The sequence below is a fragment of the Plecotus auritus genome (genome assembly GCF_963455305.1).
Source record: "Plecotus auritus genome assembly, chromosome: 3".
Taxonomy (NCBI): domain Eukaryota; kingdom Metazoa; phylum Chordata; class Mammalia; order Chiroptera; family Vespertilionidae; genus Plecotus; species Plecotus auritus.
Window position 1 is genome coordinate 101810078 of NC_137772.1, and position 24619 is coordinate 101834696.

Here is a 24619-nt window from a genome sequence, read left to right on the forward strand (position 1 = left end):
GTTATCAAATTTGGGAGCATAGACTTGTCATAATATTCCTTTACTAGAGGCCCAATGCACGAAATTCGTGCATGCGGCTCAGCCCTCGCAGCCCCGGCTTCATCCGGAAGGTCATCCAGATGGTCATTCTACTATTTGGTCTAATTAGCACATTAGCTTTTTATTATATAGAATTTTCTTTTTAATGCTCATGAGATCAGTAGGGAAAGCCCTTTTATTTCTAATATTATAATTTGTCTTCTCTCTCTTTTTTAGTTGATCTATCTAGAGGTTATAAACTTTTAAAAATATTTTCAAAGAACCAGATTTTGGTTTCATTGATTTTTCTCTACGCCCCACATTTAATTTCATTGACTTGCTCTATAATATATATATATTTTTACTTTCATTACTTTGGATTTAATTTGTTGTTGTTTTTTCTACCTTCTTATGGTGGAAGCTTAGATTATTGACTTTAGATCTCTCTTCTTATTTTGAATTGCTATTAATGTTCCTCAAAACACTGCTTTTACTGCACCCCACAAATTATAAGTTGTATTTTTATTTTAAAAGTTTTTGACATTTTTACTCATATTATTTGGGAGTATGTTGTTTAATCTCTAAATACTTAGTGGTTTTCTAGCTATCTTTCTGGTTTTGACTTCTAGATTACTAGTAATCCCATTTTGGACTCAGATAATGCATTATAAGCTTTCTGTTTTTTGAAATTCATTAAGGTGTGTTTTATTTTCTCGAGTGTGGTCTATCTTGGTAAATTTTCAATGTGATATTTATAAGAATGTGTATGCCACTGTTGTTGGATGAAGCAGTCTCTAGATGTCAGTTATATCCAGTTGATCATGCTGTTGAGTTCAACCCTGTTTGCATAGATTTTCTGCCTACTGGATGTGTTCATTTTTGATCGGTGGATATTGAAGTCTCCAGCTATAATAGTGGATTCCTCTATTTCTCCTTACAGTTCTATCAATATTTGCCTCATGTATTTTGAAGCTCTGTTGTTAGGTGCATGAACATTAAGGATTGTTGTGTCTTCTTGGAGAATTGATCACTTTATCATTACACAGTGTCCCTTTTATCCTTTTCCTTAATAACTTTCCTTTTTTCTGAAGTCTGTTTTGACTGAAATTAATGTAGCAAGTTTCTTTTGGTTAGTGTTAGCATGATACATCTTTATTCCTTTACTTTTTATCTATCTTTATCTTTAAAGTGAATGTCTTATAGACAACTTATTGTTGGGTCTTGTTTATTTTTTTTAATGTTTTTATTGAATTTAGAGAGAGAGGAAGAAACATTCTCCATCTCCTAAATAGGAATTTAGGAGATGGAGAAACATTGATGAGAGTGAGAAACATCAATCGGCTGCCTTTAGCAGTCCCCCTACTGGGGATTAAGCCCGCAACCCGGACATGTGCCCTGACCAGGAATCAATCAACCAGGGACCTTTTAGTGCATGGGAATACTCAATCAACTGAGCCACACAGGCAATCTCTGTATTGTAATGCTTATTTATACCATTGATGTTTAAAGTGATCAGTTACATAATTGGATTAATATCTGCCACATTTGTTGCTGTTTTCATTGTTCTTATTGTGTTTTTTTTCTTTTGTCTTTCACTCTTTTCTGCTTTGTATGATTTTAATTATTTTTATTCCAGTTTTTTTCCTCTCTTTTTGAAATCCTTTTAAATTAGTTGCCCTAAGGTTTACAATACACATCTATACTAATAAAAGCCTAGGTGGCCCTCGTGTGTGATGTCGTCACAAGATGGCTGCACCCACAGCGGAGGCGGGGCCCAGCGGCTGGTCCGTGTGGTGAGGCCTGGGGGTCCCGCGGCTCCACACAGCATGGAGGAGGCCGGTTCCGGCATCTCCACCACCTTGCGTGGAGGAGACGGGTCCCGGCGGAGGAAGCGGGTCGTGGCAGGGGAGGGCAGTCGTGGGCGATCAGGCCAGCAGGGGAGGGCAGTTGGGGGCGATCGGGCTGGCAGGGGAGGGCAGTTAGGGATGACTGGGCCGGCATGGGAGGGCTGTTGTGGGTGATGAGGCCAGCAGGGGAAGGCAGTTGGGGGCAATTGGGTCAGCAGGGGAGCAGTTAGGTGTCAATCAGGCCGGCAGGGGAGCAGTTAGTGGGTGATCAGGCTGTCAGGCAGAAGTGGTTAGGGGCAATCAGGCAGGTAGGCAGGCGAGTGGTTAGGAGCCAGCTGTCCTGGATTGTGAGAGGGATGTCCTACTGCCAGTTTAGGCCCGATCCTGACCTGCAGTCGGACATTCCCTGAGGGGTCCCAAATTGAAGATGGTGCAGGCCAGTCTGACAGACAGCCCCACCCAATTTGTGCACGGGCCACTAGTTTACAAATAATCTAAGTTCACTTTCATGTAATACTGTACTGCTTCATGATTAGTGCAAGTACCCAATTATTCTTTTCAGTCCCTCATAATTTTTCTGTCATGCATTTTACTTATCCATAAGTTACAATCACTTAATACATCATTGCTACTATTATTTTGAACAAACTGTTGTCTGTTCAATTATTTAAAAGTAAGAAATAAAACTATTTTTATATCTTCATTTCTTCCTTCTTCAATTCTTTCTTTCTTTCTATAGATCCAGGTTTCTGACTATCATTTTTCTTCTTCCTGAAGAACTTCTTTTAACACCTTTTGCAAGTCAGATCTACTAGGGTAAAATTCCCTCAATTTTTGTTTGTCCAAGAAAATCTTTATTTCTCCACTTTTGAAGGATAATTCTGATAGATACAGAATTCTAGGTTAGTGGTATTTCACATCACACTCCTCTTGCGTGCATTGTTTCTGAAGAGAAGTCTAAAGTAATTATTATCCTTGCTCCTCTGTAGGTGAGGTGGTTTTCTTCTGGCCTCTTTGAAGATGTTTTTGTTTTTTTCTGCAGCCTAATTATCATATATGCCTAAGTGGAGTTTTTTTGTTTTTGTTTTCCTACTTTGTGTTTTTTGACCTTCCTGGATCTGTGGTTTGGTGTTTATCTTTAATCTGGAAAGTTTTCAGCCATTATTACTTCAAATATTTATTCTGTTTCTTTTTCTCTCCTCCTTCTGGTATTGCCAATACGTGTGCATTACATCTTTGTAATTGTCCCGCAATTCTTTGGGTGTTCTCATCTGCTTTTTTTATTCTTTTTTTCTCTTTGCATTTTATTTTGGAATTTCTGTTGACTGTGAAGCCACGGCCCGCATGACCTCGGGTTCAAAGACTTGGAGAAAGGGCTGACGTGCAAATTAATACACAAGACAAGAAATATAAATTTGGAAATTATGGGGGAAGCCAGTTGTGACCTCCATTCCCATCTGCTTTTATTTACTAGAATACACAATTGCCTTTGAGGAATTCAAAAAGACATATCAAAGGTGATGTTTGGTAAACAGTAAGATTATCAGATTGGGGGAGTTTGCTTTAGGCCATTAAGTCAGCAGTAGGTAATAAAATGCAGATATTCACCCTGTGAATATCAAAGAGCCCCATTCAGCCTTCTGACTGGACTTCTCACATTTATGTTAATTACTGTTGATCTTGGTTCCCAGCATTTCCATTTTCTTTAATTTCTTAATAGATGTTGATATACCACTTGCAGAGCTCGGATTTTTTAAAGAATTTTATTCTGCATCTGCAGACTAAAATTAAAAATATAAGAACAAGAATGAGACAGGCAACAGTGGTTATGCTAAAAGGCAAAAGTAAGGAGGTCCAGTGAAAAGGAGTAAATTATTTCTTTAAATTGCTACTAGGTATCTAAGGAATTAGTTTGTAAGTGTGCCTGGGATAATTATACAATATGCTGCTGTAATTCCAAAATATCAAGGGTGGTGTTATTTTTACTTTAAGCACCAAGAAGGTGATTTCTCATTGAAGGTATCATTTTAAACTATATCATTGTGCTGGTGCAAGTGCAGCAGCTGATTTCCATTGATTATTACTATACACAGACCCACTGGGGCTTCAGTTCACAAAAGAAAAAACTGTTCTTAAGTTTGCTGCTGGTGGGTGCCATTCATCAGACTTTTTACATAATGGTTTAGTTGGGGGAGGTCTTAGTAATGTTAAATTCTCTTTGCCTCTCCCAGGAGCAAGCATTAATAGTAAATGTATTTAGGTTTTTGCTTCCCCCTCCTTTGGTGTTGATGCTAGCCAGAAAAATCTCTCTTTAATTCTACACACAAAGGAACAGTAGTTTGATTCTGTGTCATATAAAAAGGGAAGCTGGGTGGGGACACCCATGTAATTATACTTTGCCCATATACTTACTATACTAGGCAGGGGAGCAGCCCACGTAAGGGATTTTACCCGGGGAGGACTTCCCCACTCTCCCTTGGTGATATTACCGCATAGCTGGTGACTGCCAGCATGGCAAGAAAGACGTTCTTAGGCGTTCTTGGGGTTTTAGTCTCTTCACAAATTCGTTCAGCTTTCTGGACTGTCTTCTTTATCACTCCCCAAGTCATCTCTGGGCTGATTATTGTCCACTGTGTTCGTCTCCCACTCATCTTCAGTGTGTTGCCTGGGGTTGCTGCTGTCTATGGCTGGGGTAGCTGATTGTCTACAGCTACAAGGTGTGGCTCCAGGTACAAGGTCCTCATTAATCAGGCTAGTTCCTCTCTCGGATCCATGTTGCAGTTTAATATTTCTTGCAGGAGAAATTTTCTGGAAATATACAAGCATATCCTCGACCAACTGTTAGCAATGGGTTGGGTCCCTTCCATAAACCAGACTCGGGATCTTTCCATTTAACTAGACCATTTTCCTTTGCTTTAATCTGACAGCAGTGTAACTCCATGGGTGTCTTGCCATCAGCATCACAAGTGAAAACATTTAAAGTAATTAATGCTTGGTGCAGTCTACCCACAGGTGATTTCTCCATCATAATCCCCCCTTTTAGTTTTTCAAGTTGGGATTTTAGCCACTGATGTTGGCGTTCAGTAATGGCCTGTCCCTGGGAATTGTATGGTATTCCTGTAATGTGCTGAATTTTCCACTTTTTACAAAATTGCTGGAGATGACAGCTTGTGTAAGCAGGTCCATTATCAGTTTTAATAATTTTTGGAATTCCCATGATGGCAAATGCAGCTAGGCAATGATTAATAACCTGTTTTGCTGTTTCCCCTGTAGAAGCAGTAGCCCATATGATTTTTGAAAAGGTGTCTACAGAGACATGCAATGCCCCAAGGCATCCAAAGGGAGTATAATGTGTTACAACCATTTGCCAGATATGGTCCCTTAGCAAACCTCTAGGGTTTATTCCTGTATTAGGCTGTTGAGGTAGATGTAACATGATGGGACATTCTCTGATAATCTGTTTTGCCTGCTGTCAAGTGATTGAGAATTGTAAACAACATTTTGGCAGGCTGATGTAAAAGCTGATGAGACTCTGAGCCCTGTTTTACTAAAGCAACTAATTGACCAGCATGTGCATTTCTTTTAGTTAACAGGCCGAGTAATAAACTGTGAGCCCTGATGTGAGTGATATAAAAAGGATATTGTCTCTGTTGTACAATCTGCTAAACTTGTTTAAATAGTAAAAATAAACTTTGGTCACTGAGCCATTTTAAACGAGCAGTTTCAATTCTGTTTACTAAACCTGCAGCATAAGAAGAGTCAGAGATAATATTAAGAGGCTCTTGGAAATCCTGCAATGCAGCCTTAATAGCTTCTAATTCAATTCTTTGTACAGAAGTATGACTAGTTTGGATGACTTGGTCTAAATTCATTGTATGATAAGCAGCTTTGCTGTTAGACGATCCATCAGTAAAAACAGTTAATTCTCTAGGAATAGATTCCTGCTTAGTATTTTTTGGTATAATAATAGTGGTATAATATAGAAATTGTAATAATTTGTCTTTTTGTTGGTGACAACTAAGTTCCCCTGAATATATACTCAGTCTAATTTGCCAATTTAAATCAGTCTGAAATAATATTTCTAATTGCTTCCCAGTGAGGGGAAGGTAAAAATACATTGGGGTTCTTCTCTAAGCTGTCTGCAGTGCTTTCTAAGTTGAAATACCAACTGAGCCATAAGTTCTATATATGTAACTGCAGTTTTAGAGGATTGATGTCCTAGGTGGACCCATTCAATAATAGCAAGAGAGTTTTTATTTTGGAAGATGACTCCAGTGGGACTATTTGCACTAGGATTAATCTGTCCCAATAAAGGCAATTCAGGCAGTACCCATGCCACTTGGGCTAAGGAGATTGCCTGCTCAATTCTTTGTAACTCCTTTCTAGCTTCATCTGTCAATACTTGGGGTGAGGGAAGATTAGAGTCACCTCTAAGTATATTAAATAAATTTGTCATTTCTCCTATAGAGATTTTTAGATAAGGTCTTAACTAATTAATGTACCCTAATAATTTTTGAAAGTCATTTAAGGTTTTAAGGCAATCTTTTCGTATTTCTACTTTTTTAACATAGTGGTTTTCAATTATGGTACCTAGATATTTAAAAGGCATTTCTTTCTGTACTTTTTCTGGAGCAATCTTTAAATCCCATTTGTGAAGTTCCTTTTCTAATTGAGAAAACATTGCTAAAGTCTGTTCTTCCCGTGGATTCTCTAGAAGCAAGTCATCCATGTAATGGACAATATAACACTGGGAATATTTGTCCCTTAAAGGCTGAATAGCGTGAGCTACATATTTTTGTCATAAAGTAGGGTTACTGGCCATTCCTTGAAGCAAAACTTTCCATTGATACATTTTCATAGGCTCTATATTATTAATAGATGGCACTGAAAAGGGAAATCTTTGTTTATCTTGCGGTGCCAAGGCAATGATGAAGAAACAATTCTTAAGATCTACTACTATAAGAGACCAATCTAGAGGGATTTGTGAAGGTGCTGGGAGTTCAGGCTGTAAAGCTCCCATGGTATCATAGTAGCATTAGATCATGTAACAGTCGCCATTTTTCTATTGCCTTCTTAGGGATTGTAAATATAGGAGTATTCCAAGGACTATTGGAAGGTTCTATATGACCAGTCTCTACTTATTCCTATATTAATTCATGAATATGACTTAATTTCTCCTTGGTTAATGGCTACGGATCTACCCATATAGGTCTATCACAGCCATGGGCAAACTACGGCCCGCAGGCCGGATCCGGCCCGTTCGGCTGTTCTATCCGGCCCGCGGAGCCGAAAGAGCGGAGGGTTCTCTTGCTCTCCCCTCCGCTCCTTCACCAGCAGCAGTGTTAACATGGCAACGTCGGGAAACACGGCCGCAGCTCCTTCTTCTGAGTGGGCGGATTTATATCCGCCCATTCAGTAGAAGGAACAACCTCTCAATCTTCCAGAGGCTCCTTGTAATGCCCACGGACGCGTCCCCCGACATCACCCTGGGAATGCGTAGACACGTTATCGTGGTGATGTAGGGAGACACGCCCCTGGAGAGCACAGTATCAGAGCATTAGCTAAAAAGGAGACCAACAACACTGTTCCCACTGAAGTTGATGTTTTAAAGACCAAAAACCTTTCAACCCAGTCTACATTGCCATCTACATCTACGTCCTGGGCATAATTTGGAAGTTGCACTAAAGAAAATGTTTAATTTACTGTTTACACATTTTGTTCTTTTCTATTTGTTTTAGTTTTAAATTATTTTATTATATTTAAGTTTAATTTGAAAGGCTTTTGTACCTTTCCTTTGTTAGGCAATTTTATTTTGCCTTTGCCATCTTCAATATAAGGTATGTTATTAGTTCACACAAACACTCTATCCATGCTTTTGTTCCGGCCCTCAGGTCTAGTTTAAGAACCCATTGTGGCCCTTGAGTCAAAAAGTTTGCCCACCCCTGGTCTATCATCTTTCCATTGTATAGGCTCAGCATGGGGGTGAGGAGATTGAGCAGTGACTACTCCTAAAAAGGCTGATATCCTAATCCTTGTTTTCCTTTGTGTCCTTTGGCCTGAATGGGTTCTTTAATCCCCTGATTATCTTTTCCTAAACCTTGACCCCCTTGATATCCCATCTGAGTTATTAACTATTTTCCCTTGCCGGTAATAATACAAGGTTGTAAACCTTCTGAAACGTCTTGGCCCCATAAGTTGACTGCAGTTCCAGAGACTATATAGGGCTGAAACCATCCTGTTTGTCCTTCCTCATCTTGCAACTTTAACATTGCAGCACTGCGTTGCGTGTTATTAGGGGTCCAACTCCCATAATATAGCCTATACCTTCTACCATGGACCAACTTGGAGGCCAGAATCCTTGACTGATGACACTAATATATGCTCCAGTGTCTACTAAACCTTTAAACAGTTTTCCCCTCTATTCTTAGATTAATCATAGGATGGGTTTTGCTAATTTCCTGTATCCAATATATATCTGAGCTTCCAAATCCTTGTGTTTCTCTCTTTCCATTTATAACTTCACCCTGCTGAAGATAAGGTAAAAGCAGGAGCTGAGTGATTCTTTGTCCTGGAGTAATTTGCATAATATGTTTGGATTCTAATATTACCTTGATTTCTTCCTCATAGTCTGAATCTATGACTCCAGGAAAAACAGTCAGTCCTTTTAGAGTATTTTCACTTCTTCCTAAGACTAAGCCTGACGTTCCTGGTGGCACAGGTCCCCAAATTCCTATAGGAACAACTTTTCCAGCCATATCGGGGATAAGGATGATTGTTATTGTATATTGAGATCTAAACCAGCACTTCCTGGAGTGAGTTGAACAAGGGAATCTACTGTGGGCCTGGCAGGGTGGAAATTCCCCTTATTTAACAATGGGGTAGAGGGGAGCCCCTCTGGCTGTTTCCCTATGGCTGGCCATTTCCTATGTCTTGATTTAATGGCTGGCCATTTCTATGAAATTTAGATCTACATTGGTTGGCCCAATGATTTCCTTTTTGACATCTGGAACATAAACCTGCATTATCTGAATTGGGAGGCGGAATTCTCAAGCCTTCTTCTAGATCGCCACCTTGCGTCCTTTTTGGTTGCTTACATTCCTTTATAAAATGTCCCTTCTGTCCACATTGAAACATGATTTATTTCTCATTGTAATTGTGGCAGCTAATAAGCTTGCCTGAAAAATGCCTGACCCTACATTCTGACATGCTTAAATCATTTCTGTGATGGTGCTATTTTTTCTTAGAGGCGTTAGACATTTCTTACAATCAGCATTGGCATTTTCATAAGCTAATTGCTGAGTCAAAATGTCCCCTGCTGTCTCATGTTGAATCTGCCATCTCACTGCTCTAGTGAGGCGAGCTACAAAATCAGAGAATGATTCAGCATGTACTTACTAAAGGCTCCCTCAGGTTTCCCTTTCGCTGGTAAAGTCCACCAGGCTTTTCTTCCACAAAGTCTAATTTACTCATACGCCTGTTGGACGTACTGGAGCTGATTCTGGACGTCACTAAATTGCCCCTGTCCTGCAATCATCTCAGAGGTTATGGGAACATTCTGTCTGAGATTTGAAGAAGCTTGTCTTGACCTTTCTCTAAAAATTCTCCTTTCCATAGCAAATAATCTCCTCTATCCAGAGTTGCACAGGCCAGAGAATATCAATCATAAGGAGCTATGAATGCATCAGAAATATTAGTTATAATTTCTCCAGTAAATGGAGCATTGGGGCCATTCTGTATCACACTATCACGCAAGGCCTTTATCATTTTAAAGTCAAATCTTTCATGCTGTCTTATTATTTGATTTAGGAGTTGTGGGTTAGCTACCTGTGTAATAGGAAAGCAAGTCTATTCTCTACTGTCATGTCCTTTAATCCTTCTCAGATAGCTCTTTGCATAGGTGATTCTATTAGTGGTGATTTAAATATTTCAGAACAGGACATGAAGGCCACTCCTCCAATTTATCTTTTTGCTCCTCTTTAGGAGCGGAGGGTGCAAAGGGAAGAGGTATTTCTTCTCTGAAAGGCTCTAGCAAATGCAATACCATTTTCCACAAGGAGAAACATTTTGGAGGCAAACTTTTTCCTTGCTGCTGAGCTTCTTTCAAGTTTTGACCTATTCTTTCCCAACATTCAACATCCAGTGTACCCTCGTCAGAAAACCATGGATTATATTCTATAACTAGAAGCCCGGTGCACGAAATTCGTGCACGGGAGTGTGTGTCCCTCAGCCCAGGCTGCACCCTCTCCAACCTGGGACCCCTCTCACAATCCAGGACTGCTGGCTCCCAACTGCTCGCCTGCCTGCCTTCCTGATTGCCCGTAACCACTTCTGCCTGCCAGCCTGATCACCCCCCTAACCACTCCCCTGCCAGCCTGATCGATGCCTAACTGCTCCCCTGCCAGCCTGTTTGCCCCTAACTGCCCTCCCCTGCAGGCCTGGTCACCCCCAACGGCTCTCCCCTGCAGGCCTGGGTCCCCCCAACTGCCCTTTCCTGCAGGCCCGGTTGCCCCCAACTTCCCTCCTCTGCCAGCCTGGTCACCCCTAAATGCCCTCCCCTGCAGGCTTGATCGCCCCCAACTGCCCTCCCTTGCAGGCCTGGTCCCTCCCAACTGTCCTCTCCTGCTGGCCATCTTGTGTTCACATGGGGTCAGCCAACTTTGACCACATGGGGCAGCCATCTTGTGTGTTAGAGTGATGGTCAATTTGCATATTACTCTTTTATTAGATAGGATAGAGGCCTAGTTCATGGGTGGGGGCCAGCTGGTTTGCCCTGAAGGGTGTCCCGGATCAGGGTGGGGGTTCCCTTGGGGCGTGGGGTGGCCTGGGCGAGGAGCCTGTGGTGGTTTGAAGGCCGACCACACCCCCCGGCGACCCAAGCTGAGGCCCTGGTATCTGGGATTTATTTATCTTCTATAATTGAAACTTTGTAGCCTTGAGCAGAGCCAAGCCTCCTGCTTGCTCCATGGCTGCCACCAGTTTTGTTGGGATTTATTTATCTTCTATAATTGAAACTTTGTAGCCTTGAGTGGAGTCCAGAGCCCGCCAGGGTGTGCGGAAAGCTTGGCTTCCTCCATTTCTGGAGAAACCCAAGCCTCCTGCTAACTCCTTGGCCACAGCCATCTTGGTTGTGTTAATTTGCATACTCGCTCATGATTGGCTGTTGGGCGTGGCTTGTGGGTGTAGCAGAGGTACGGTCAATTTGCATGTTACTCTTTTATTAGATAGGATAATCTGTAGAAACTATAAAAGAAGATCTTCTGACACTGCAATTCCCTTATCCTTGAGCATGCAAGCCAAAAGTCTACAAGAAAGTCTCTCTCCTTTTGACAAATTCTGCCCCATTATGGCCTGCTGAAACAAAAGAAATTACTCTAGCACTTACGGATCCATGGGCTTTTGCAGCTGACATGAGTTTTGCACACAGTTAATCTTCCACCACAGATTCGGTGATTTCTTTTTCCGCTCTGGCGAATTTTCTCCAAGTCACAGTTCAAGGGTGCCAAATGTGAAGCCATGGCCCGGGTTCAAAGACTTGGAGAAAGGGCTGATGCGCAAATTAATACACAAGACAAGAAATAGAAATTTGGAAATTATGGGGGAAGCCAGTTGTGAGCTTGGTACAAGGGACCAAGTTCCACTGAGTCTCCATTCCCATCTGCTTTTATTTACTAGAATACACAATTGCCTTTTAGGAATGCAAACAGACATATCAAAGGTGACGTTTGGTAAACAGTAAGATTATCAGGTTGGGGGAGTTTGCTTTAGGCCATTGAGTCAGCAGTAGGTAATAAAATGCAGATATTCACTCTGAATATCAAAAAGCCCCATTCAGCCTTCTGACCGGACTTCTCGAATTTATATTAATTACTGTTGATCTTGGTTCCCAGCAGTTGACATTCTTCAAGTTCACTCATTGTTTCCTCAGCTGTATCCAGTCTGCTGATGAGCCTATCAAACACCTTCATTTCTGTTAAAATGTTTTTGATTTCTAGCATTTCCTTTTTAATTCATTTTTTAGAGTTTCTGTCTTTCTTCTTACATTACCCATATATTCTTGTGTATTTCCTACTTTTTCCTTTTGAACCCTTGGTATATTAATCATAGTTATTTCAAATTCTAAATCTGATAATTCTTATATTTCTGACATATCTGAATCTGGTTCTGTTGCTTGTTCTGTCTCTTTAAACTGTTTTCATCTTTTAGCGTGATTTCAAAGTCTTTGTTGAAAGTTGGACATGATATATTAGGTAAAAGAAACTGAGATAAATAGGGCTTTGGTGTGAGGTTCTATGTTTAGCTGCCTAGGGATTAGGCTGTGTTTACTTTTTGCAGTAGCTGTGGTTTGGGAAGTTAAACTTTACCTTTTCTGTTTCCTCTATTGTCTTTGGGTTTCTCTGGGGATTTATACTTAAATATGGTCTGAGACATGCAGTTCTTTCAGTTGTATTTCCCTGTTGTGTTATACACTAAGTGGCCAGATTATGATGATCTCTAAACACATAATAATCTTGCCACTCAGTGTGTATGTGTGTGTTTGTGTGTGTGTGTGTGTGTGTGTGTGTGTGTGTGTGTGTGTATTAGAGGCCCAGTGCATGAATTTGTGCATCATGGGTGGGGTCCGGCCAGCCTGGCCACGGGGAGGGGAAATGGGTGGTTGGTCGGCCTGCCTGCTGGTTAAACTCCTGGTCAAGGGGACCAATTTGCATATTAGCCTTTTATTATATAGGATATACACTGAGTGGCCAGATTATTATGTGTTCAGAGATCATAATAATCTGACCACTCAGTGTAAGAGCTCTATTGATGTAGTGACTTGTGGGAGGGAGATGCATTCTAGTCCTATCATTAAGTCTTAGTCCATTAGTGAGCCTGTGCCCTTGGCTGTGACTTTTAACAAGTACTTTTCAGTTCCCCTCCCTTGTGTTAATGAGACAAGAAGGCTAAAAGGGGCTCTAGTTGGATATTTCCCCACCCTTTGGTAAAAGAATTTCTTTTTAGGGCAGGCCTTATTAAGAATAACAGAATGTTCTCTTATATTTCGTAATGGATACTTTTTCCTTCCCTGGCAGGAAATATGGGGGAATTTTTCTTGATCTTCACTGTGAGAGCCTGGTAGGGTTCCTTAAGCTAAAACTCCTAAAAGTGTGGGGATTCCTCCTTAAAATAGGTCTCCCTGGAGTTTTTAACTGTCAGATTTGTGCACACTGAAGAATCGTGTAACTGGCTACATGTCTTTTCAGTTTTAGGGGGCTATGATTTTTCTCTATGACCTCAGTTCTTTGCGGGACCTAGGAAGAGTTAGTGATTTTCAGTCGGTTCTACTTTTCACTTCTTGGGATGGCATAATACCTTCAAGGCTCCTTACATGCTAAACCAGAACTCAGAGGCCTCAATTATTTCCTTTTTTTACAATGCATTTTCTCCCCTATTTCCATGATATACCTTACCTTTCAGTTCTCTAACAACTCTAACTTTTCGTTTTCCTTTCCACCCTTTATTTGGAAGTACAGGGATTTGCTCTTAATCCTTTTCTCACCCACATCACCTTCCCTGATGACCCTATCTCTGTCTGCAGCTTTAATTCACACCTGAATGATGAGGTCTCCTCAGTTTTAGTGTCCTGAGTATTTGACATCCTATAAACACCTCAATATCAGTGTCTCCAAACTGAATTTATTTTTGTAAACTCTCCATTCTTGTCTCACAATTGCACCACACCCTCCTTCCTTCTCCCACTGGCGTGATACCCATCTCCCTTTGTATTCACTGCTCAGATTAAATGACTCTGCAACTCTGTCCACCCATTTACTCAAGCCAAAAACTTGCTTCTAGACTGTTCTTCCTTACCTAAATCCAATCATTCACACAGTCCTGATAATTTTTCACTCAAAAGAAAAACAAATTCAAATCTGCCTCCTTATCCTTGATCCCCACTGCTATTGCTCTCATTTAGGCTCTTAATAGTTTACTGTCTGTTCTCCATGCCCCTTCCAGTATTCCCCACACTACTGTCAACCCCTCAGTGTTGGCATCAGATTGCTTTTCTCTTGACTACAGAAGCAGTCTTTCATATATCCTGACCTGTAAGCAATGTATTAAGGATATGTACATAAAATTTAAGAAATTGTTTAGATTTATTTTTCTGTATCTTATGTTCTAAAAATGTCTTTTTTTGTTTTGGAATGAAGTAGAACAATAGCACATGCATATAATTTATAAATATATTTATATTTAGCTTGAATACTCTTGAATACTCAAAAAATATTTTATTGATAGGGGTACATAATCAAAAAGTTAAGAGACCATGGGCCTGCAATATAAAATTCTAATTCCTCAGGTTGGTGTCCTAGGTCATCAGTTGTCTGGACCTGACCACTTGTGTCCAGTCTGCTCTCCCTCTCGTTTCCCGCATTATGAACGCACATATTTATCTACCTGGTTACTATAAGTTACCAGGCTATTTCATGCCTTCATATTGTTCTCACATTGTTGCTTCTCCCTGGAATTTCCTTCTTACTTCTCCCTTATCTCATCCTTCATTCCCACCCTGCCCTGCAAAATCCTGCTTCTTAATTTTAACCCCTTCATGGTACAGGTAAAGTCATTATGCTCTCTTTTGCTGCCCTACTGTTTAGTACTTGTTCACTCATTCCTTTAACAGTTTCCGTTGAGCAACTTCTCTGGCCACTGCTCTAGGCTCAGGAGACAGTGTAGTCAGTTCACTACTCTGCCTCCTTCACTGTGAGCTTTTTGGAGACACTCTCTTCCCATTCCTTACCTCCAACATTCCCTTGGTTTGTTGACCACCTGCATGAGTGAATGAATCAATTAGTGAGTGAGTAAGGACACTAGACCAGGGGTCCTCAAACTACGGCCCGCGGGACACATGCGGCCCGCCGAGGACATTTATTCGGCCCGCTGGGTGCCACTGCCTGTCCTGCTTAGCAGCCAACTCGTCCCGGGCCCGCAGTGCACATAGGAATTTGTTCATAGTTTTTTTTAAAAACTATAGTCCGGCCCTCCAACGGTCTGAGGGACAGTGAACTGGCACCCTGTTTAAAAAGTTTGAGGACCCCTGCACTAGACACTAGCATCTCTTTCAACATTGAGATTCTATTTTTATTTAAAAATTGATCAGAAACTAAGTTGCAAATTTGTGAATTTCTATAGCCCACATCTTATTTGTGGTGCAGTTTATGCTCATTCACTAAATCCAATCATCCATCTATACTAATAAAAGGGTAATATGCTAATTAGACCAGGTCAACCAGCCATCTTCCGGACATCTGACTTCCTTCCAGACAAAGCCATGGTGGTGGGGGCCAAGTCAGAGGCTGTTAGGGGCGAGATCAGGCTGGCAGGGGAGAGCAGTTAGGGGCGATATCAGGCCAGCAGGGGAGGGCAGTTGGGGGCTAGATCAGGCCAGCAGGGGAGGGCTGTTGGGGGCAAGATCAGGCCGGCAGGGGAGGACAGTTGGGGGCAAGATCAGACCAGCAGGGGAAGGCAGTTGGAGGTGAACTGGCCTGCAGGGGAGGGTAGTTGGGGGCGATCAGTCCAGCAGGGGGGCAGTTAGACATCAGTCAGGCTGGCAGGGGAGCAGTTAGAGGGCGATCAGGCTGGCAGGCATAAATGGTTAGGGACAATCAGGCAGGCAGGCAGGCGAGCGGTTAGGAACCAGCAGTCCCGGATTGTGAGAGGGATGTCCGACTACCGGTTTAGGCCCAATTCTGACCAGCACTCAGACATCCCCCGAGGGGTCCCAGATTGGAGATGGTGCAGGCCGGGCTGTGGGACACCCTCCCCTCAACTCCTGGGCACAAATTTTGTGTACCGGGCCTCTAGTTTAGTAATAAGCCTAGGTTTGTATATATTTTATTTGTAAGTATACATTTTGTTAAGCCTAGAAAGTGGAAAAAATAAGTACAGGCAGTCCTCGGGTTACATTGGAGATCCGTTCCTATGGCGTGACGTAACGTGATTTTCGCCGTAAGTCGGAATCCACCTACATAAGCCCCTACATCACTCACATGGAGCACATACACAGCAGTAATGAACTGAAACAGTAAAAAAAAATTAAAAGAAAGATAACAATCCTGACCTTTACTTGTGGTTAATAAATAATAAAAAACATAAAGCACATATGTACATAAGTCGAAATGATGGAACTTTTTTTATATAAATAAATGGGAGATGGCGACATAACCACTAAACGACGTAAGTCCAGTCCCATGTAACCTGAGGACTGCCTGTACTTGATTATTATTCTAGAGCTATTTTTTCTGGTAGTGGTTATAAAGTTTAGCCTGACTTAATGACTCTAAAATGAATATTTATATCCCATGTTCTGGATGTCTTTTGGTTTATATTGGAATAGTGCACTAAAAAGTTGGTTTTAGAGGAGGAATAATTAGCCTTGCTAGTATGCTGTTCTTTATTTAAGAAATATAACTACAAAACAGATAAATTAATATTTAATAGTTTCTATTACAGATATTTTTTCATTAATAAATATTTTACCAGGTGTGAACTTTAAGTTCACTTCATGTGTCTCAGAATTTATATTTGTTTAATATTTACATGATTTAAGTCACAATTTTTATATTGTAACACATTGCATAAAGTGAGTTTTACTGTTATAGCTTGAACTGGTCAGATTTTGTATATAAGTATGTATATGTATAAAATAAAAATTGTGTGTGGTGTGGTTGATTGAGATAGACAGACTGCTTAACTGAGTCAGTGAAAGACTAAACCTGAAAGGGATGAAGATTATTGCTACTAGTAATAATTATACTTCTTTTCTTCTGAAGAAATCTGAGTCTGAAATTCCCTCAAAAGTTAGAAACATACCTTTATGTTTTAATCCTTTTTAAATAGCTTGTATGATTCTAAATTTTAAATGAAAAGCTCTTTGAATTTACTTTATGAAATTGAATTAAACAAAATGCTTTTGAACTTTTTTTCTTTCTCTTAGATATAATATTGAGCCCAGTTTATATTGCCCATTTTTCTCCCTTGGAGCATGCATGGAAGGCCTTAACATTTTATTTAATAAACTGTTGGGAATTTCATTGTATGCAGAGCAGCCTGCAAAAGGAGAGGTGTGGTGTGAAGATGTTCGAAAACTGGTAAGCATCCCAGTTTGTGTAAAGTTGTATTACTTTGCTTCTTGGGTTTAATAATTGAGTTAATTGAATTAATAGCACTTTCATCTTTAAGTTAGTTTTGCCTATTGGAGCAGATCTCACCTTATTCCTGTTTTACAAAAAACCTGAATGACCACTTCTGACTTAGGACACTGTATAAAAGAAACATTGTTCTCTAAAATCAGTTGATGCTGAAAATTAATGTAAGTATATAACAGCAGAGTTAGTTCTTTGAAAAAAAAAATTAGGAATCTGCTAGGGCAGTGGTCGGCAAACTCATTAGTCAACAGAGCCAAATATCAATAGTACAACGATTGAAATTTCTTTTGAGAACCAAATTTTTTAAACTTAAACTTCTTCTAACGCCACTTCTTCAAAATAGACTTGCCCAGACCGTGGTATTTTGTGGAAGAGCCACACTCAAGGGGCCAAAGAGCCGCAAGTGGCTCGTGAGCCGCCATTTGCCAACCATGGTGCTGGGGGGTTGAATCTTCATATATTGACAAATTGTGGTTAAAGGAAAATTTGTCATTACTTTTTTATGTTCCTGCCATGCTAAGTGTCCGTTTAGGTTCATTTCCGAATCCACTGCATTGGTCACATTTCCTTTTCTTCCAGTCCCTTCCCATTTTGTAGGAGCTTAATTTGCATCAGATATAAATTTATGTCCCATGTTTTGATTTGACTTCTTTGATAATAACTTTAAGCCTAGAATCCACTTGTCTCCTTTAGAGCTCCCTTTGTTTGAGGTGTGAATATTTTTATTTTTCCCTGAAAAGAGTTCAAAGATTTATTGATCCATATGTTTATCACGAAGACTTGGTGTTGTTATGGTGTTTACGTGTTGTTCATTTGCCTATCACACAGTACTCTTATCACTGTATTTCAAGAAACAAAAGCTATCTCATTATTCCTTGGCTTGTTCTCTGAACATGGAATCGATGTGGTGGAACTGAAAGGATAGAATGAATGGGAGCACCTTGTATCACTGTACTTAATTACCTAAGTATTTCTCTGTACATAATGTACTTCAAAAAATGATAGAGATTGATAAAATACAGATGTATAGTGAAAAGAAAAACTGGTAACAAGAATGAAAGTACAGAGTGTAAAGGGCAAAGAAGTGTCTGCAGGATGTGAGCCCCCTGAGCAGGACTATTTGTGTTTTGTTCACTGCTGTATGCCAAATACCGTAAACAGTTCCTAGCACCCAGAAGGTGTTAATAGATCTTTGTTGAATTAATATATGCTTATAGGAAGTTTTAAAGCATAAAACTTAGGTTCTCTTTGGCAGAATCCTCAAGGTGTAAAAAGACAAAGAAGGCAGGATGGAGACTAGTGGTTGAGCCTTCTTAGGTTCAGTTTTGGGTAAAGTCATAAATAATGATTTTATTGATCATCAACTGAAGCCAGAGGCTACGTTTTGTTATTTCTGTGTCCAAGGGTTATAATTTGTATGAACATATATCATTACATTCTACAATTTGAAGGAAAAATAATTTTGCTGCTAAAATTTTCAAGACAACACTTAATTCCAACTCCTTTTGATGATTTGTGAACAGTCTGAGGAGCTGTATTTGGTAGAGGTGTCAGTTGAATGGTCCAAACAAGGAGGGTTTCCTCTCCTGGAGAGAATTACCCAAATCAAAATCATCTGAGAGATGAAGAGAAAATCTATCTTGAAATAATATGAGATGTAGAAAGTAATAAAATGTCTATATTTATAGCTGTGCATGATTTATATACAGGATGGTGCAAAAGTAAGTATATGGTTGTTCGTATGGAAAATAATACAATAATACAATAATTAATAAATAATAATAATGTTTCGTGTACTCATAACTGTAAACCTACTTTTACCACAACCTGTATAGATTCTTGTGTTGGGGATCGTTTTCCACTTGTAGAGTTTCTGATTGACTCATTTACCACTAAATTAAACTGTTTTTTTCTAGGCTGTGGTTCATGAATCTGAAGGATTGTTGGGGTACATTTACTGTGATTTTTTTCAGCGAGCAGACAAGCCACATCAGGTGATGCTTTATTTATAATCTAGTCTCTCTAAAAATGATCAGCAGTTAATTTATATTAATATGAACTTTATATCTTTTTTGTAGTTCTCTAATATTTAAAGGGCATTATGATAATTACTAAATATATTAATTTGAGATTAGCTGTGAATTTAAAAATAAACATTATGAAAACCATTAGATATGCCTGTATATGTCACTTTTATATGTGTTATGATAATAATGATAGTAATAATTATAGCTGATATTATATGAACTCTTCTATGTCACATCATGTTTTTGAATGTTCACCTCAACCTTTGAACTAGACACTAATATTATGAGGAAACTGAGGCCAGAGAGGTTAAGTTAGTTGCCCTGAGTCACACAGCTAGAAGTGCTAGGATTTGAATCCAAACATTCTGACTATAGCCCCAGCTCTTAACCACTTTCCATACTTGTTTATGGACATAGTTTAAAATTGCAGAAGATACAGAAGTCCCCCCTCATTTATTAAGGATACTTTCTAAGACCCCAGTGAATGCCTGAAACCAATATAATACCAAACCCTATAACTGGTATATACTATGTTTTGTGCTATACATACATACATACCTATGATAAAATTTAATTCATTGTAATGACTAACAATAAAATAGAATAGTTATAATAATACACTGTAATAAAACTTACTACTAAGTGAATGTAGTCTCTCTTACTCTGATACCTGATCTGATACTGAGATGACTACTAAGTGACTAATATGTGGGTAGTGTATACAGCATGGATATGCCAACGAAGGAATGGCTCACATTCTGGGAGGGATGCAGCAGGACAGTGAACAATTACATCATGTTACTCAGTACAGCATGCAGTTTAAAACTTATGAATGGTTTATTTCTGGAATTTTTCATTTATTATATTTGGACCATGGTTATCAGACAATAACAGAAATGGAAAGTGAAACTGCAGGTAAGGGTAAACTGATGTATCTTTATATGGAAAACTTATTCACCACCAATTCACTTCTTTTGTGAAATATTTGAGGTTCATTCCTTACCTTAACTGTGTACTGGTATAGCAATCATCTTCAACAGTTTTAGGCAATTTGATGGGAAATGTTAAGAGTTCAGGTTATCTATAATAATAAAAGCATAATATGCCAATTAGACCGGCCAGCTGCACAACCTTCCGGACATCCTTCCGGATGTCATTCCGGAAGGCCTTTTGGACGAAGCTGGGGCTGCGAGGGCCGAGGCAAGCCACCATGGCTGTGAGGGCCAAGCCCCTTGCACGAATTTTGTGCATCGGGCCTCTAGTAAGTTATAATAGAAATAATGGTACCTTATATTTAAATAGTGATTCATAATTTCAAAGCATTTTAATAGATGTGAGCTTATGAAATCTGGGCAACTACTCTGGGATTTGACAAGGCAGAGATGAAGCTCATAAAGGCATACCAGTTTCCAGGATGATTTGGCTGGTAGGTGAGGAAGGTGGGACCATAATTTAGGTGATCAGACACTGATTCCAGTGTTCTTCCTCTTCACTCCAATGGCTGGTAGAGAGTCTATGTGAGTGATTAAGAACTCTGGCTCCTAATAGTCCAACTGGGTTCAGATCTTAGATGCAGCAAACCATGACAACATTTCCAAGACTCAGTTTCAGTTTTCTTATCTGAAAGATGAGATTCTTGCCTCATAGGGTTATTGTGATGAATAGTGATAAAATGTTAGTGAATCTCAGCTTTTTATAGAAAATTTACTTCAGAACCCTTGCTTTTTGCAATTTTAGAGCTTATCAATTTCAAGTGATAAAGACAATTGGTATGGACAGTATCTCCTAGTTCATTGAAGGGGCTCATTAAATAATAGTGTACCTTCCCTTAGTAGCTTCATGTCTGTCACTTCCTATTTGCTTTAATGCATGGATCTAAGCTCTGTAATGATAGCATTTTCAATATATGGCACAGCATCAGCTGAATACATATTTTTGGAGTGAATGAATTAACAAGCTCAGTGTATTGGTGTTTTTAAAAATTTAAATTTTTAACAAAATAAAGAGTTGAGAAAAATTTGTGTGTATAACTAAATAAATAGAATAATAATAGAGTTAAGTTAAAATTTGAACTCAGAACACATTTTGGTATAATTTTATATTCATTAACATTAATATTCTACCTTTTAGACTACCTAATACTTTTTTCAAATTATGTTCTCTGATTCTTAAAGGATTGCCATTTTACAATCCGTGGAGGGAGATTAAAGGAAGATGGAGACTATCAACTTCCAGTTGTAGTTCTTATGCTGAATCTTCCCCATTCCTCAAGGAATTTACCAACTTTATTAACTCCTGGAATGATGGAAAATCTTTTTCATGAAATGGGACATGCAATGCATTCTATGCTGGGACGTACTCGTTACCAACATGTCACTGGTGAGCCATGAAGAGGGGACTTTTATTTAATACAATTCTTTAAAAACATTTTATTATAAATAGGGAAAAAAAGCTTTTTATTTAGGAAAACATCATTTAATATTGCCCCGTGGTCATTTATCAACATATTGCCTCATCTTTCAATTGTACAACCCATTCCTCTTACATTTTTTTGCTTCCTTGCTAACATTCCTTGCTAACCAAGGAATAAGTCCCAGTTGTCCATCTTTTGAGTTTGTATCATTTTATATTTTGTGCTGTTCTTTATGAAGTTTGTGTCTCTATGTGCATATGAATAAATATGTATCTCCTTAGGACCTAGCACGCACAGAATAAGTGAATGAATGTTGCCTCTTTTTATCCAAAATCGGTTAGAAAACATAGCAGAACATGTTGAAGAAGTATGATAAATTACTTTTTATTTTCCTTACACTTTCCCCCTGTATAAAATTACAGTTTTTCATGCTGATCTGTGGCCATATTTGATAATACTGTAGACTTTCTTCTTAGCTGTCTCATCTCTAAATCTTATGCCTAGACCACCTGGTAAATTGTTCATATTCAGTTTTTATTAACTAACTTTATACACACAATATTTTGGGGGAGGAGAAGATAGAGTGGAACCTTGGTTCTCAAACATAATTCCTTCCGGAAGACTGTTCAAGTAGCAATTTGTTCGAAAACTAAATCATTTTTTCCCATTAGAAATAATGTAAATTGAATTAATCTGTTTCAGACCCACAAATGATTCCTGTTTTAACCTTTTTGATATACAGTACATGTCTAATGTACTGTTTAATCTATAAATAAACACTTCTTTTTTAAAATTTATCGAACCATCCCCTACTAGCCTTAAGAGAATCACTTTCAGCACTTGTTCCAGGGGTGTGTCAGCATACAGCATCTTTGCTTGTTCATATATCACTGCTATCACTGCCTCTGAAATGCTGTCACTGGCTAACTGCTTTTCCTTTATCCAAATGAACAGTAGTTTTTCTGCCTTTTTAATTGCCTGTATCATTGCTTCTTTCACACCCTTAGCAACATTAGCACTCTTGATGGCCTCTATGTTTTAGAATTGTGCTAATCCTCCATTTCTCCAGCAAAAAAAGCAAGCAAACAAACAAAAAACCCACAAACAAAATATTCACAGCACAATTTCCTGAGATGTTAACAAGAGAGGTTTAGAGGTAAACTGACTTGCATTCTTTCCTTTGTTTGTGGCGTGAGAGACATCATTTGTCCTGCTGATGTATCTGCATGAAAGGGTTGTCAGGTTAAAAATCAAAGTTTGGTTTGACAACCTAGACATTTTTTTTTTGACCAACTTGATGGAGAACCATATTGTTCCAGATGGGAGACTGACATTCCTTCGAGAAACCAGGTTTGATTGTATTTGAAAAGATTGTAGATGGGCTGAAAGAATCATAAAATGTGGCCAAAAATTATTATAGGATTTGCTATTTTAAGTAATTTTGAGTTTAAAATATGGTTGTTGTTTTTTTGCATTGAGGATTGACTTTGTTACAAGAAGCAATCAATGGATAAAATACTCTTTTAAAAGAAATTACAGATAAAAATATTTGGTGGTGGAATTCAGTGAATTAAATACAAATGCTATATTAAATGTCAGAATGTTTTAATTTGTGTTAGTATATCCCAGCATAGCTGAACACAGGCTTATTTGTAGAGGGTTTGAATCACTGCTTTACAAGGTGTTTTATCCAGCTGTGCAAATATTTTGTTTTACTTTATGTTTGATATACAGGAAAATATACAGGATTATTATAAACATTTCTGCAAATATGTGCAATAATTTTATAGAAATAAAACACGGAAGTAATCAATTAAAGCTTGTCATAGTTCATCAGAAGTACAAATGAAAATTTTAAAGGAATACATAAAAGGAAGATAAATATGTTGATTTGATTCTTGCCAACTTTATTTTCCCCCCATTTTAGGGACCAGGTGCCCCACTGATTTTGCTGAGGTTCCTTCTATTCTGATGGAGTACTTTGCAAATGACTATCGCGTGGTTAACCAGTTTGCCAGACATTATCAAACAGGGCAGGTAGGGAAACTAATTTGTAATACAGTCCTTTGAGTTGTGGTTGTCTGCATTTATGATCTCCTGGGTAATGTTTAACTCAATGCTTTTTCAGAGCTCTGTCACCCTCTCTCAGTACCAGAATCCTTCTACCATTTTGTTGTTGTTCTAATTAGTTTTTCCTTTTTGGGAGGTTGGGGGCTAGCCTACAGAACCCAAATCACAGCATATAATGTATTGACAAATGGCTACCCTTGATTATATGCTAGGTAATATACCATTTAGTCCTCGCGGCCATTTCCTGAGGAAAGCACTTTATTCTTGTTTCCCAGAGGTGGAAACTAGTTCTTTAGTAGAAGAGGCCTTCAAGAATGTCTCACTTCAAAAAAGACTTTCCTCTTTCTTCTTTCCTTCATACTTTTGAATATTTGTTTTCTTGGTCTGAATTTTTATGATGTTTCATAAATCGGAACTATATTTTCCCAGTATGCTTAGCATCTGTCTGTATAGTGATAAGTCTGCAAATTATTTAATATCGACTTTTAGATTTAAATAGTGCATTGTAATCTTAAATATTTTAAAATTCTGCAAAGTAGGATTAAAATGAGAAATGCCTTACAGTAAGTTAGCTGTCAGTATAACTATCAAAATTGTGCAGTTTACTGTCCACACATACTTTGGAAACTATACTCTTTCTCTCCTCTCAGAACTTTGATTATAAAATACTGGAGGCCCAGTGCACGAATTTGTGCATGGGTGGGGTCCGGCTGGCCCGGCCCCAATCCCCAGTCGGGGTGGAACAGGGCTGGGCCTGTTGGGAGAAGGAGATGGCAGGAGGTTCACCTGCCAGCTTGTCCCAATTGGGGCTGATCAGGGCTGAGCCAGGCTGGCTGGGGGAAGGGGCCATGGGCGATTGGCCAGGGGGGGCTCTGCCCCTGATTGGGGTTGGGGAGCTGATCGGGGACCAACGGTCTGGGGGAGGGGCCATGGGTGATTGGCCAGCTGGCCCCACCCCCAAATGGAGTAAGGGGGCTGATCTGGGGTGGGACCAGGTTGGGGAGGGGCTGCAGGAGGTTGGCGGGCCGGCCCCATCCCCTGATTGGGGTGGTTCACTGG

General features: G+C 39.4%; 1 protein-coding gene across 2 annotated transcripts in view; it reads left to right on the top strand.

The window, feature by feature from the left end:
* The window catches only part of MIPEP (mitochondrial intermediate peptidase), a 254686-nt gene that overhangs the window by 88815 nt on the left and 141252 nt on the right, over nt 1-24619 (top strand). For both annotated transcript variants that reach the window (XR_013960117.1, XM_080659928.1), the window contains exons 11-14: nt 16840-16993; nt 18967-19044; nt 21252-21456; nt 23418-23527. Coding sequence is in view for 1 of the 2 variants with exons in the window: in XM_080659928.1 (XP_080516054.1) it covers nt 16840-16993; nt 18967-19044; nt 21252-21456; nt 23418-23527 (547 nt within the window). In the remaining variant the exon portion in view is untranslated. The remainder of the gene's footprint in view (nt 1-16839; nt 16994-18966; nt 19045-21251; nt 21457-23417; nt 23528-24619) is intronic.